The sequence below is a fragment of the Oncorhynchus kisutch genome, unplaced genomic scaffold (assembly GCF_002021735.2).
Source record: "Oncorhynchus kisutch isolate 150728-3 unplaced genomic scaffold, Okis_V2 Okis07a-Okis12b_hom, whole genome shotgun sequence".
NCBI lineage: Eukaryota > Metazoa > Chordata > Actinopteri > Salmoniformes > Salmonidae > Oncorhynchus > Oncorhynchus kisutch.
This window is the reverse complement of record NW_022261984.1, coordinates 14,171,188-14,185,373: the sequence shown is the minus strand read 5'-3', so window position 1 is coordinate 14,185,373 and position 14,186 is coordinate 14,171,188. Positions and strand designations below refer to the sequence as shown.

Below are 14,186 nucleotides of genomic sequence, written 5' to 3'. Positions count from 1 at the left end.
TTGGTGTTTTACCCAATACATGACTGGGGGGTGGGGGGGGGGGGTATATAGAGAGAACGGGACTAACTAGCTGACTATGGACACATATAAATCCTAATCTGTACAGACCCGGACCCAAAACCGTGGTGTCTGATGGGATGGATTGACCTCCCGGTGGAATTTCCATCACAAGTATTTGATAGCAATGCGTCCCAAAACGGGACCCTATATAGGGGATAGGATGTCATTTGGGACGCCCCCGTAACCTTAGAAACAGCAACAAGGGGCTTAATCCCGATGTATTAGGTGAATTCTACACGGACTGAACTGGACTACAGTCACATCTGATACATCACAACAATGCCGTCCCAAAATGTCTCCCTGTTCCCTTTATAGTACACAACTTTGGACTGTGGGCCGTTCTGGCTGGGATAAGGATGGCTAACTCTACTGATGACCAAGGGCCCGGTCTTTCTGAGTGTATCCTGCAATAGCACCCTATTCCCTATGCAGTGCACTACGACCCTATGGACCCCTGTCAAAAGAAGTGCACTACGACCCTATGGACCCCTGTCAAAAGAAGTGCACTACGACCCTATGGACCCCTGTCAAAAGAAGTGCACTACGACCCTATGGACCCCTGTCAAAAGAAGTGCACTACGACCCTATGGACCCCTGTCAAAAGAAGTGCACTACATAGGGAATAGGGAACCATTTTAAAGCTCTGATTAAAACAGCCACAACTGAAGGACTAAGTCCCCAACCTGTTGATGTGACAAAGATTGCCATTGGTCGCTATGGTTACAAGGTTCCCCTTTGGATGGTCTGTGTTGCTCCTCATCCTCTATCGTCGGGCCCCCGGGCGACAGTTACCATAGAAACGCGTCCTCTATTGTCGGGCCCCCGGGCGACAGTTACCATAGAAATGCGTCCTCTATCGTCGAGCCCCCGGGCGACAGTTACCATAGAAACGCGTCCTCTATCGTCGGGCCCCCGGGCGACAGTTACCATAGAAACGTGTCCTCTATCGTCGGGCCCCCGGGCGACAGTTACCATAGAAATACATCGAAACGAAATCAACCAAAATCGATCGAATCAACGATTTGACTGATCTAACTAACAGCTAGGAAAGAAGAGGCCATGCATCAGTTTAAACACACAGCAGGACATTATTGAGTCTGTCAGGGTCAGTGCCTTATGCTTCTGGCCAGCGGACGTTTCAACAGCAGCGCAATGTGTGTGTGTGTCCATTTGAAATGACAAGGGGAAGCACAGGACATGCCATAATGTGTGTGTGTGTGTGTGTGTGTGTGTGCAAGACACTGAGACACAGTAAAAAAAACAACCACCCGTCAATCATCTCAATGTCCCATTACAGTTTCTTCATCGCTCATCATCCTCATGTCTCTTTTACAGTAGTTCTCATTCATTCATCATCCTCATGTCTCTTTTACAGTAGTTCTCATTCATTCATCATCCTCATGTCTCTTTTACAGTAGTTCTCATTCATTCATCATCCTCATGTCTCTTTTACAGTAGTTCTCATTCATTCATCATCCTCGTGTCTCTTTTACAGTAGTTCTCATTCATTCATCATCCTCATGTCTCTTTTACAGTAGTTCTCATTCATTCATCATCCTCATGTCTCTTTTACAGTAGGTCTCATTCATTCATCATCCTCATGTCTCTTTTACAGTAGTTCTCATTCATCATCCTCATGTCTCTTTTACAGTAGTTCTCATTCATTCATCATCCTCGTGTCTCTTTTACAGTAGTTCTCATTCATTCATCATCCTCGTGTCTCTTTTACAGTAGTTCTCATTCATTCATCATCCTCATGTCTCTTTTACAGTAGTTCTCATTCATTCATCATCCTCATGTCTCTTTTACAGTAGTTCTCATTCATCATCCTCATGTCTCTTTTACAGTAGTTCTCACCCTATTCCCTATGTAGTGCACTACTTTAGGCCAGAGCCCTATGGCACCCTATTCCCTATATAGTGCACTACTTTAGACCAGAGCCCTATGGCACCCTATTCCCTATATAGTGCACTACTTTAGACCAGAGCCCTATGGCACCCTATTCCCTATATATAGTGCACTACGTAGGGAATAGAGTATCATTTGGGATGTATAAAGACCTATCAATCAAAGCATCAGCTGTAATCAGTCAGTTTAAATCATTACTTTGCCGTTTGTAATAAAACAACAACAACTGAAAAATAGAAGTATGGATCTTTTAAACATCAGGAAATACTTTAGATTTGTTTATCGTATCTTGATTTCACATCACAAACCAATGAAGTACTTCACAGGAAAATATACAATTCCAGGGTTTTCCCCCTCTTTTTGGGGATTGAATATTATTTATCTTAGTTCGTCATCAAGGTGCTGGAAGTCCCTCATGGTGGGTGTGTTGTTGTCCCGTCTTAATGAATGGTCCCGGGGGGAAACGAGGATGCAGGGGGAACCAAAATAATCTTAAATGAGCCAATTATTTCTTTCTTTCAATTATTTCTCTAGAAGGGAGAGGGGTCAAGTACGAGCCTGTCGCTAGCTAGCAGTGTCCTAACACTGTAAAATGGCTCTCTCCTGTATGTCTGGTACAGTAAGACACTCCTTCCTCTGTCAGCTCTCTCCTGTATGTCTGGTACAGTAAGACACTCCTTCCTCTGTCAGCTCTCTCCTGTATGTCTGGTACAGTAAGACACTCCTTCCTCTGTCAGCTCTCTCCTGTATGTCTGGTACAGTAAGACACTCCTTCCTCTGTCAGCTCTCTCCTGTATGTCTGGTACAGTAAGACACTCCTTTCCTCTGTCAGCTCTCTCCTGTATGTCTGGTACAGTAAGACACTCCTTCCTCTGTCAGCTCTCTCCTGTATGTCTGGTACAGTAAGACACTCCTTCCTCTGTCAGCTCTCTCCTGTATGTCTGGTACAGTAAGACACTCCTTCCTCTGTCAGCTCTCTCCTGTATGTCTGGTACAGTAAGACACTCCTTCCTCTGTCAGCTCTCTCCTGTATGTCTGGTACAGTAAGACACTCATCTGTCATGTCGCTTTCCTTTTGGCTCTTCAACGATGTCAGATCAGCAGCTGAGAGGGAAATGAGATGAGGTCATCTGATTTGGACGAAGAAAGACTAGTTGTGTGTCCGTCCGTTTAATTGTTTGGTCTCTCTCCCTCTGTCATAGTCTCTCCTTCTCCCCCCCCATCTCTCTCTCTGCCCCCCCCCTCCCTCTCTCTCTGATGTCTGGTGATAAGAGCTACATCTCTCTCCCTCCCTCAGTCCCTCTCTCTCTCCCGTCTCTCTCTCTGCCCCCCCTCTCTCCCTCCTCCCCCTCTCCCTCTCTGCCCCCTCTCTCTCTCTCTGCCCCCCCCCCCCCCCCTCTCTTTGTGTGATGTCTGGTGATAGGGGCTACATCTCTCTCTCAGAGTGATGTGTCTTGGTGGATACTCTGCAGACAGTCCAGTAGTTGCTGATAGGTGTTGCCAGGCGAGGCCACGGTCTGGAAGACAGACTGGAAGGCTCTGCGGTCCAACTCTTCATCCAGCTGGTGTCTGTAGAAGTCCAGGGCTACCAGACAGAACAGGCTGATGTCCACCACCTCACTCTTACCCATACGGCTGATGACATGGGGCAGGCTGGGGGGGGGGGGGGGTTAAGGAGAGATGGAGGACAATATGACTTCTACTTCTCTAACACACACACAGAGACACAGACTACACACACACACACACACACACACTCACAGAGAGACACACAAAGATACAGACACACACAGAGACACACACACACAAAGACACAGACTGCACACACACACACACAGAGACGCACAAAGACACAGACTGCACACACACACACAGAGATGCACAAAGACACAGACACACTACACCCCCACCCGTCCCCCTCTCTAGTAAGGATACAGGGCAGAGACCCACTGGGAGGTGGAGGCAGAGATGAAGAAGCAAGACAGACTCCACATGGCCATGGCAACTGGGGTTCTCTGGGTGAAGTTAGACAGAGACAGTAACACCCAGTCTGTCACCATACTGGACTGGCCTGTAGCATGGAGGGTCTGGAACACCTGAGGGAGGAGAGGGAGGAGGGAGGGGAGAGAGGGGGAGGAGAGGGAGGGAGGAGGGGAGAGAGAGGGAGAAGAGGGGGGAGAGAGAGGGAGGAGAGGGGGGAGAGAGAGGGAGGAGAGGGGGAGAGGGAGGAGGGAGGGGAGAGAGAGGGAGAAGAGGGGGGAGAGAGAGGGAGGAGAGGGGGGAGAGAGAGGGAGGGAGAAAGGAGAGGGGGGAAGGGGAGGAGAGTGGGAGGAGAGGGGGAGGGTGAGAGAGGAGAGAGAGGAGAGGGGGAGGAGAGAGAGAGGGAGGGAGGAGAGAGGGAGGGGGAGGAGAGAGAGAGGGATGGAGAGAAGAGAGAGAGGGATGGAGAGAGAGATGGGGGGGGTAGCAAAAGAGAGAGTGAGTTGTCTGTCACATACCCACCTTTACTGTCCACCATTCTCACACTGACCTTGTAGACCACAGTAGCCATGAACTGTGGGTAAGGCTGCTGATTGGACAGGAACTCTCCGATGACCTTGTTCATGACGTCCTGCGGAGGGAAGAAGTCGTCCAGGAACTGAGGAAGAATCCTGGCCACCACCCGTGCCTCGCTGGGTAAACCCTTACGGACCCTGGCACAACAATGTAGAAATGTCAGGGATAATGGACATTGAGAACCAGACATCAGGAAACAACTGTGAGACTGGCTACATTGTTAGAAAATAGACAACCCCCCAAAAAGACTGGGTCCATTGTTAGAAAATAGACAACCCCCCAAAAAGACTGGGTCCATTGTTAGAAAATAGACAACCCCCCAAAAAGACTGGCTACATTGTTAGACAACCCCCCAAAAAGACTGGCTACATTGTTAGAAAATAGACCCCAAAAAGACTGGCTACATTGTTAGGAAATAGACAACCCCCCAAAAAGACTGGCTACATTGTTAGACAACCCCCCAAAAAGACCGGCTACATTGTTAGAAAATAGACCCCAAAAAGACTGGCTACATTGTTAGGAAATAGACAACCCCCCAAAAAGACTGGCTACATTGTTAGACAACCCCCCAAAAAGACTGGCTACATTGTTAGACAACCCCCCAAAAAGACTGTCTCCATTGTTCGAAAATAGACAACCCCCCAAAAAGACTAATTGTTCGAAAATAGACAACCCCCCAAAAAGACTGGCTACATTGTTAGGAAATAGACAACCCCCCCAAAAACACTGGCTACATTGTTAGGAAATAGACCCCAAAAACCAGATAAACCAGTCTATGGTTAATATGAGAAACCATCAAACCAGATATATAACAGTCTGTTACTATGGTAAACCATCAAACCAGATATAACAGTCTGTTGCTATGGTAAACCATCACACCAGATATATAACAGTCTGTTGCTATGGTAAACCATCACACCAGATATATAACAGTCTGTTGCTATGGTTAATATGAGAAACCATCAAACCAGATATATATAACAGTCTGTTGCTATGGTAAATATGAGAAATTATCAAACCAGATATATAACAGTCTGTTGCTATGGTAAATATGAGAAATTATCAAACCAGATATATAACAGTCTGTTGCTATGGTAAATATGAGAAATTATCAAACCAGATATATAACAGTCTGTTGCTATGGTTAATATGAGAAATTATCAAACCAGATATATAACAGTCTGTTGCTATGGTAAACCATCACACCAGATATATAACAGTCTGTTGCTATGGTTAATATGAGAAATTATCAAACCAGATATATAACAGTCTGTTGCTATGGTAAACCATCACACCAGATATATAACAGTCTGTTGCTATGGTTAATATGAGAAATTATCAAACCAGATATATAACAGTCTGTTAATATGGTAAACCATCAAACCAGATATATAACAGTATGTTGCTATGGTAAACCATCAAACCAGATATATAACAGTATGTTGCTATGGTAAACCATCAAACCAGATATATAACAGTATGTTGCTATGGTAAACCATCAAACCAGATATATAACAGTCTGTTGCTATGGTAAATATGAAATTATCAAACCAGATATATAACAGTATGTTGCTATGGTAAACCATCAAACCAGATATATAACAGTATGTTGCTATGGTAAACCATCAAACCAGATATATAACAGTCTGTTGCTATGGTAAATATGAAATTATCAAACCAGATATATAACAGTCTGTTACTATGGTAAACCATCAAACCAGATATATAACAGTCTGTTGCTATGGTAAATATGAAATTATCAAACCAGATATATAACAGTCTGTTACTATGGTAAACCATCAAACCAGATATATAACAGTCTGTTGCTATGGTAAACCATCAAACCAGATATATAACAGTCTGTTGCTATGGTAAACCATCAAACCAGATATATAACAGTCTGTTGCTATGGTAAACCATCAAACCAGATATATAACAGTCTGTTACTATGGTAAACCATCAAACCAGATATATAACAGTCTGTTGCTATGGTAAACCATCAAACCAGATATATAACAGTCTGTTACTATGGTAAACCATCAAACCAGATATATAACAGTCTGTTGCTATGGTAAACCATCAAACCAGATATATAACAGTCTGTTGCTATGGTAAACCATCAAACCAAATATATAACAGTCTGTTGTGTGTGTTGTGTGTCTGATAGGGTTGTGTGTCTGATAGGGTTGTGTGTCTGATAGGGTTGTGTGTCTGATAGAGTTGTGTGTCTGACAGAGTTGTGTGTCTGACAGAGTTGTGTGTCTGACAGAGTTGTGTGTCTGATAAGGGTTGTGTGTCTGATAAGGGTTGTGTGTCTGATAAGGGTTGTGTGTCTGATAAGGGTTGTGTGTCTGATAGGGTTGTGTGTCTGACAGGGTTGTGTGTAGACTGTGTTTATGTCCAGACGTGTTGTCGTCATAACCCTACCTGTCGAAGAGCACAGAGACCCTCTCCATGGCAACGATGACAGACTCGCTGTCGGGGGCCTGAGGGTCGACAGCGCCGGCCGGGCGACCAGGGCTGGCCTTCTCCTTGCCTGAGGAGAAAGCAACAGGACCCGAGGTAACCTCTGACCCCTGACCTCTAACCTCTGACCCCATCACCTCTGACCCCAACGCTGACTCTGCTGTCGACGCTGAGGTACGCACCGCTGAGAGGATGAGAGGGTGATTCGTCGTGATTATTAAATTATTAAAACGATTGTTTAGTTATTTTTATTCATAGACAAAGCTGGTTTTGGGGGGTAGCCTGGGTATCAGTCTGTCTGGCTAACATTCCACACCTTGTACTCTGTCATTGCAAATGTGGAATGTTAGCGAAACAGACTGGTACCGAGGCCAGTTCGTGAGGGAGGAGTTTGTACGATTGGGGTTAGTTAATTGGTCATAAGAGGGAATCTTGTTTTCCTGTCCTGGGAAGAAAGAGGATTCTTAGAATTGTTAACATTAGCTATTTACTTTATTATGCTAGCGATAGCTATAGCCCCTACATTGTTATGTTAGCGATAGCTATAGCCCCTACATTGTTATGTTAGCGATAGCTATAGCCCCTACATTGTTATGTTAGCGATAGCTATAGCCCCTACATTGTTATGTTAGCGATAGCCCCTACATTGGTATGCTAGCGATAGCTATAGCCCCTACATTGTTATGTTAGCGATAGCTATAGCCCCTACATTGTTATGTTAGCGATAGCTATAGCCCCTACATTGTTATGCTAGCGATAGCTATCGCCCCTACATTGTTATGTTAGCGATAGCTATAGCCCCTACATTGTTATGTTAGCGATAGCTATAGCCCCTACATTGTTATGTTAGCGATAGCTATAGCCCCTACATTGGTATGTTAGCGATAGCCCCTACACTGTTATGTTAGCGATAGCTATAGCCCCTACATTGTTATGTTAGCGATAGCTATAGCCCCTACATTGTTATGTTAGCGATAGCTATAGCCCCTACATTGTTATGTTAGTGATAGCTATAGCCCCTACATTGTTATGTTAGCGATAGCTATAGCCCCTACATTGGTATGCTAGCGATAGCTATAGCCCCTACATTGGTATGCTAGCGATAGCTATAGCCCCTACATTGGTATGCTAGCGATAGCTATAGCCCCTACATTGGTATGTTAGCGATAGCCCCTACACTGTTATGTTAGCGATAGCTATAGCCCCTACATTGTTATGTTAGCGATAGCTATAGCCCCTACATTGTTATGTTAGCGATAGCTATAGCCTCTACATTGTTATGTTAGCTATAGCCTCCACATTGTTATGTTAGCGATAGCTATAGCCCCTACATTGTTATGTTAGTGATAGCTATAGCCCCTACATTGTTATGTTAGCGATAGCTATAGCCTCCACATTGTTATGTTAGCGATGGCTATAGCCTCTACATTGTTATGTTAGCTATAGCCTCCACATTGTTATGTTAGTGATAGATATAGCCTCTACATTGTTATGTTAGCGATAGCTATCGCCCCTACATTGTTATGTTAGCGATAGCTATCGCCCCTACATTGTTATGTTAGCGATAGCTATAGCCTCTACATTGTTATGTTAGCGATAGCTATAGCCTCTACATTGTTATGTTAGCGATAGCTATAGCCTCTACATTGTTATGTTAGCGATAGCTATAGCCTCTACATTGTTATGTTAGCGATAGCTATAGCCCCTACATTGTTATGTTAGCGATAGCTATAGCCTCTACATTGTTATGTTAGCGATAGCTATAGCCTCTACATTGTTATGTTAGCAATAGCTATAGCCTCTACATTGTTATGTTAGCAATAGCTATAGCCCCTACATTGTTATGTTAGCGATAGCTATAGCCTCTACATTGTTATGTTAGCGATAGCTATAGCCTCTACATTGTTATGTTAGCGATAGCTATAGCCTCTACATTGTTATGTTAGTGATAGCTATAGCCTCTACATTGTTATGTTAGTGATAGCTATAGCCTCTACATTGTTATGTTAGCGATAGCTATCGCCCCTACATTGTTATGTTAGCGATAGCTATAGCCTCTACATTGTTATGTCAGAATAGCTATAGCCTCTACATTGTTATGTTAGCTATTGCCTCTACATTGTTATGTTAGTGATAGCTATAGCATCTACATTGTTATGTTAGCGATAACTGTAGCATCTACATTGTTATGTTAGCGACAGCTTTAGCCTCTACATTGTTATAATGGCTAATAGTTAGTTGTCTTGGAACTACATACTAGGTAGATGTTACCTGTGTACATGCAGGGCTAAGCTAGCTAGCGTTAGTTAGATGATACTAGGTATAGGTAGATGCAGGGCTAAGCTAGCTAGCGTTAGTTAGTTAGATGATACTAGGTATAGGTAGATGTTACCTGTGTACATGCATGGCTAAGCTAGCTAGCGATAATTAGATGATACTAGGTATAGATAGATGTTACCTGTGTACATGCAGGGCTAAGCTAGCTAGCGTTAGTTAGATGATACTAGGTATAGGTAGATGTTACCTGTGTACATGTAGGGCTAAGCTAGCTAGCGTTAGTTAGATGATACTAGGTATAGATAGATGTTACCTGTGTACATGCAGGGTTAAGCTAGCTAGCGTTAGTTAGTTAGATGATACTAGGTATAGATAGATGTTACCTGTGTACATGCAGGGCTAAGCTAGCTAGCGTTAGTTAGTTAGTTAGATGATACTAGGTATAGATAGATGTTACCTGTGTACATGCAGGGCTAAGCTAGCTAGCGTTAGTTAGTTAGATGATCCTAGGTATAGATAGATGTTACCTGTGTACATGCAGGGCTAAGCTAGTTAGCGTTAGTTAGTTAGATGATACTAGGTATAGGTAGATGTTACCTGTGTAGATGCAGGGCTAAGCTAGCTAGCGTTAGTTAGATGATACTAGGTATAGGTAGATGTTACCTGTGTACATGCAGGGCTAAGCTAGCTAGCGTTAGTTAGTTAGATGATACTAGGTACAGGTAGATGTTACCTGTGTACATGCAGGGCTAAGCTAGCTAGCGTTAGTTAGATGATACTAGGTATAGATAGATGTTACCTGTGTACATGCAGGGCTAAGCTAGCTAGTGTTAGTTAGATGATACTAGGTATAGATAGATGTTACCTGTGTACATGCAGGGCTAAGCTAGCTAGCGTTAGTTAGTTAGATGATACTAGGTATAGGTAGATGTTACCTGTGTACATGCAGGGCTAAGCTAGCTAGCGATAGTTAGATGATACTAGGTATAGATAGATGTTACCTGTGTACATGCAGGGCTAAGCTAGCTAGCGTTAGTTAGATGATACTAGGTATAGATAGATGTCACCTGTGTACATGCAGGGCTAAGCTAGCTAGCGTTAGTTAGATGATACTAGGTATAGATAGATGTTACCTGTGTACATGCAGGGCTAAGCTAGCTAGCGTTAGTTAGATGATACTAGGTATAGGTAGATGTTACATGTGTACATGCAGGGCTAAGCTAGCTAGCGTTAGTTAGTTAGATGATACTAGGTATAGGTAGATGTTACCGGTGTACATGCAGGGCTAAGCTAGCTAGCTAGCGTTAGTTAGATGATACTAGGTATAGATAGATGTTACCTGTGTACATGCAGGGCTAAGCTAGCTAGCTAGCGTTAGTTAGATGATACTAGGTATAGGTAGATGTTACCTGTGTACATGCAGGGCTAAGCTAGCTAGCTAGCGTTAGTTAGATGATACTAGGTATAGGTAGATGTTACCTGTGTACATGCAGGGCTAAGCTAGCTAGCTAGCGTTAGTTAGATGATACTAGGTACAGGTAGATGTTACCTGTGTACATGCAGGGCTAAGCTAGCTAGCGTTAGTTAGTTAGATGATACTAGGTATAGGTAGATGTTACCTGTGTACATGCAGGGCTAAGCTAGCTAGCGTTAGTTAGTTAGATGATACTAGGTACAGGTAGATGTTACCTGTGTAGATGCAGGGCTAAGCTAGCTAGCTAGCGTTAGTTAGATGATACTAGGTACAGGTAGATGTTACCTGTGTACATGCAGGTGAGCATGAGTCCCAGTGCAGACATGGCTCTGTGAGGGCTTGGCATGTTAACCCTGTCGACACTCAGTTTAACCAGTGCCTCTCCGTCCATACGAGACAGCTGCTCCGACAGCAGGAGGCGCTCCAACCCACGCAACACACAGTGGTAGATCACTGAGGGGGTGGAGTCTTCACTGGCTGATACCATCACACCACACATCTAGAGAGGTGGAGGGGGGCGGAGCCAGAGAGAGGTGGAGGGGAGAGAGATGGAGGGGGGGCAAAGCCAGAGAGAGGTGGAGGGAGGGGGGGCGGAGGGAGAGAGAGGTGGAGGGAGGGGGGGCGGAGCCAGAGAGAGAGATGGAGGGGGGGCGGAGCCAGAGAGAGAGAGGTGGAGGGGGGGCGGAGCCAGAGAGAGGTGGAGGGGGGAGGGGGAGGGAGAGAGAGGTGGATTAGTACTACAGTACTAACCTGTATAACCCCAGCAGTACTACAGTACTAACCTGTATAACCCCAGCAGTACTAACCTGTATAACCCCAGCAGTAATAACCTGTATAACCCCAGCAGTACTACAGTACTAACCTGTATAACCCCAGCAGTACTAACCTGTATAACCCCAGCAGTACTACAGTACTAACCTGTATAACCCCAGCAGTACTAACCTGTATAACCCCAGCAGTACTAACCTGTATAACCCCAGCAGTAATAACCTGTATAACCCCAGCAGTACTACAGTACTAACCTGTATAACCCCAGCAGTACTAACCTGTATAACCCAGCAGTACTACAGTACTAACCTGTATAACCCAGCAGTACTACAGTACTAACCTGTATAACCCAGCAGTACTACAGTACTAACCTGTATAACCCCAGCAGTACTACAGTACTAACCTGTATAACCCCAGCAGTACTACAGTACTAACCTGTATAACCCAGCAGTACTACAGTACTAACCTGTATAACCCCAGCAGTACTAACCTGTATAACCCAGCAGTACTACAGTACTAACCTGTATAACCCAGCAGTACTACAGTACTAACCTGTATAACCCCAGCAGTACTACAGTACTAACCTGTATAACCCAGCAGTACTAACCTGTATAACCCCAGCAGTACTAACCTGTATAACCCCAGCAGTACTAACCTGTATAACCCCAGCAGTACTACAGTACTAACCTGTATAACCCCAGCAGTACTAACCTGTATAACCCCAGCAGTACTACAGTACTAACCTGTATAACCCCAGCAGTACTAACCTGTATAACCCCAGCAGTACTAACCTGTATAACCCCAGCAGTACTACAGTACTAACCTGTATAACCCCAGCAGTACTACAGTACTAACCTGTATAACCCCAGCAGTACTACAGTACTAACATGTATAACCCCAGCAGTACTAACCTGTATAACCCCAGCAGTACTAACCTGTATAACCCAGCAGTACTACAGTACTAACCTGTATAACCCCAGCAGTACTAACCTGTATAACCCCAGCAGTACTAACCTGTATAACCCCAGCAGTACTAACCTGTATAACCCCAGCAGTACTAACCTGTATAACCCCAGCAGTACTAACCTGTATAACCCCAGCAGTACTACAGTACTAACCTGTATAACCCCCAGCAGTACTAACCTGTATAAACCCCAGCAGTACTAACCTGTATAACCCCAGCAGTACTAACATGTATAACCCCAGCAGTACTACAGTACTAACCTGTATAACCCCAGCAGTACTACAGTACTAACCTGTATAACCCCAGCAGTACTAACCTGTATAACCCCAAGCAGTACTACAGTACTAACCTGTATAACCCCAGCAGTACTACCAGTACTAACCTGTATAACCCCAGCAGTACTACAGTACTAACCTGTATAACCCCAGCAGTACTACAGTACTAACCTGTATAACCCCAGCAGCAGTACTAACCTGTATAACCCCAGCAGTACTAACCTGTATAACCCCAGCAGTACTAACCTGTATAACCCCAGCAGTACTACAGTACTAACCTGTATAACCCCAGCAGTACTACAGTACTAACCTGTATAACCCCAGCAGTACTACAGTACTAACCTGTATAACCCCAGCAGTACTAACCTGTATAACCCCAGCAGTACTAACCTGTATAACCCAGCAGTACTACAGTACTAACCTGTATAACCCCAGCAGTACTACAGTACTAACCTGTATAACCCCAGCAGTACTAACCTGTATAACCCCAGCAGTACTAACCTGTATAACCCAGCAGTACTACAGTACTAACCTGTATAACCCCAGCAGTACTAACCTGTATAACCCCAGCAGTACTAACCTGTATAACCCCAGCAGTACTAACATGTATAACCCCAGCAGTACTAACCTGTATAACCCAGCAGTACTACAGTACTAACCTGTATAACCCCAGCAGTACTACAGTACTAACCTGTATAACCCCAGCAGTAATACAGTACTAACCTGTATAACCCCAGCAGTACTAACCTGTATAACCCCAGCAGTACTAACCTGTATAACCCCAGCAGTACTAACCTGTATAACCCCAGCAGTACTACAGTACTAACCTGTATAACCCCAGCAGTACTACAGTACTAACCTGTATAACCCCAGCAGTACTAACCTGTATAACCCCAGCAGTACTACAGTACTAACCTGTATAACCCCAGCAGTACTAACCTGTATAACCCAGCAGTACTACAGTACTAACCTGTATAACCCCAGCAGTACTACAGTACTAACCTGTATAACCCCAGCAGTACTAACCTGTATAACCCCAGCAGTACTACAGTACTAACCTGTATAACCCCAGCAGTACTACAGTACTAACCTGTATAACCCCAGCAGTACTACAGTACTAACCTGTATAACCCCAGCAGTACTAACCTGTATAACCCCAGCAGTACTACAGTACTAACCTGTATAACCCCAGCAGTACTAACCTGTATAACCCCAGCAGTACTAACCTGTATAACCCCAGCAGTACTACAGTACTAACCTGTATAACCCCAGCAGTACTACAGTACTAACCTGTATAACCCCATCAGTACTAACCTGTATAACCCCAGCAGTAAACTCGGCTCCTACATCCAGAGGGTAGTTCTCCATCATGTAAAAGGCCACAGCACACATCACCAAGACATGCTGCTGGTTGTGCAGGTTCACACAGCTGAGAGAC

General features: G+C 44.5%; 1 protein-coding gene across 1 annotated transcript in view; it reads right to left on the bottom strand.

Moving 5' to 3' along the window:
- Positions 1-1,335: 1,335 nt before the first annotated feature.
- The window catches only part of htt (huntingtin), a 142,560-nt gene continuing 129,709 nt past the window's right edge, over positions 1,336-14,186 (bottom strand). The window contains 6 exon segments of the mRNA XM_031814603.1: positions 1,336-3,621; positions 3,904-4,064; positions 4,499-4,661; positions 6,952-7,060; positions 11,027-11,240; positions 14,063-14,177. Coding sequence (XP_031670463.1) covers positions 3,408-3,621; positions 3,904-4,064; positions 4,499-4,661; positions 6,952-7,060; positions 11,027-11,240; positions 14,063-14,177 — 976 coding nt within the window. The 3' untranslated portion in view covers positions 1,336-3,407.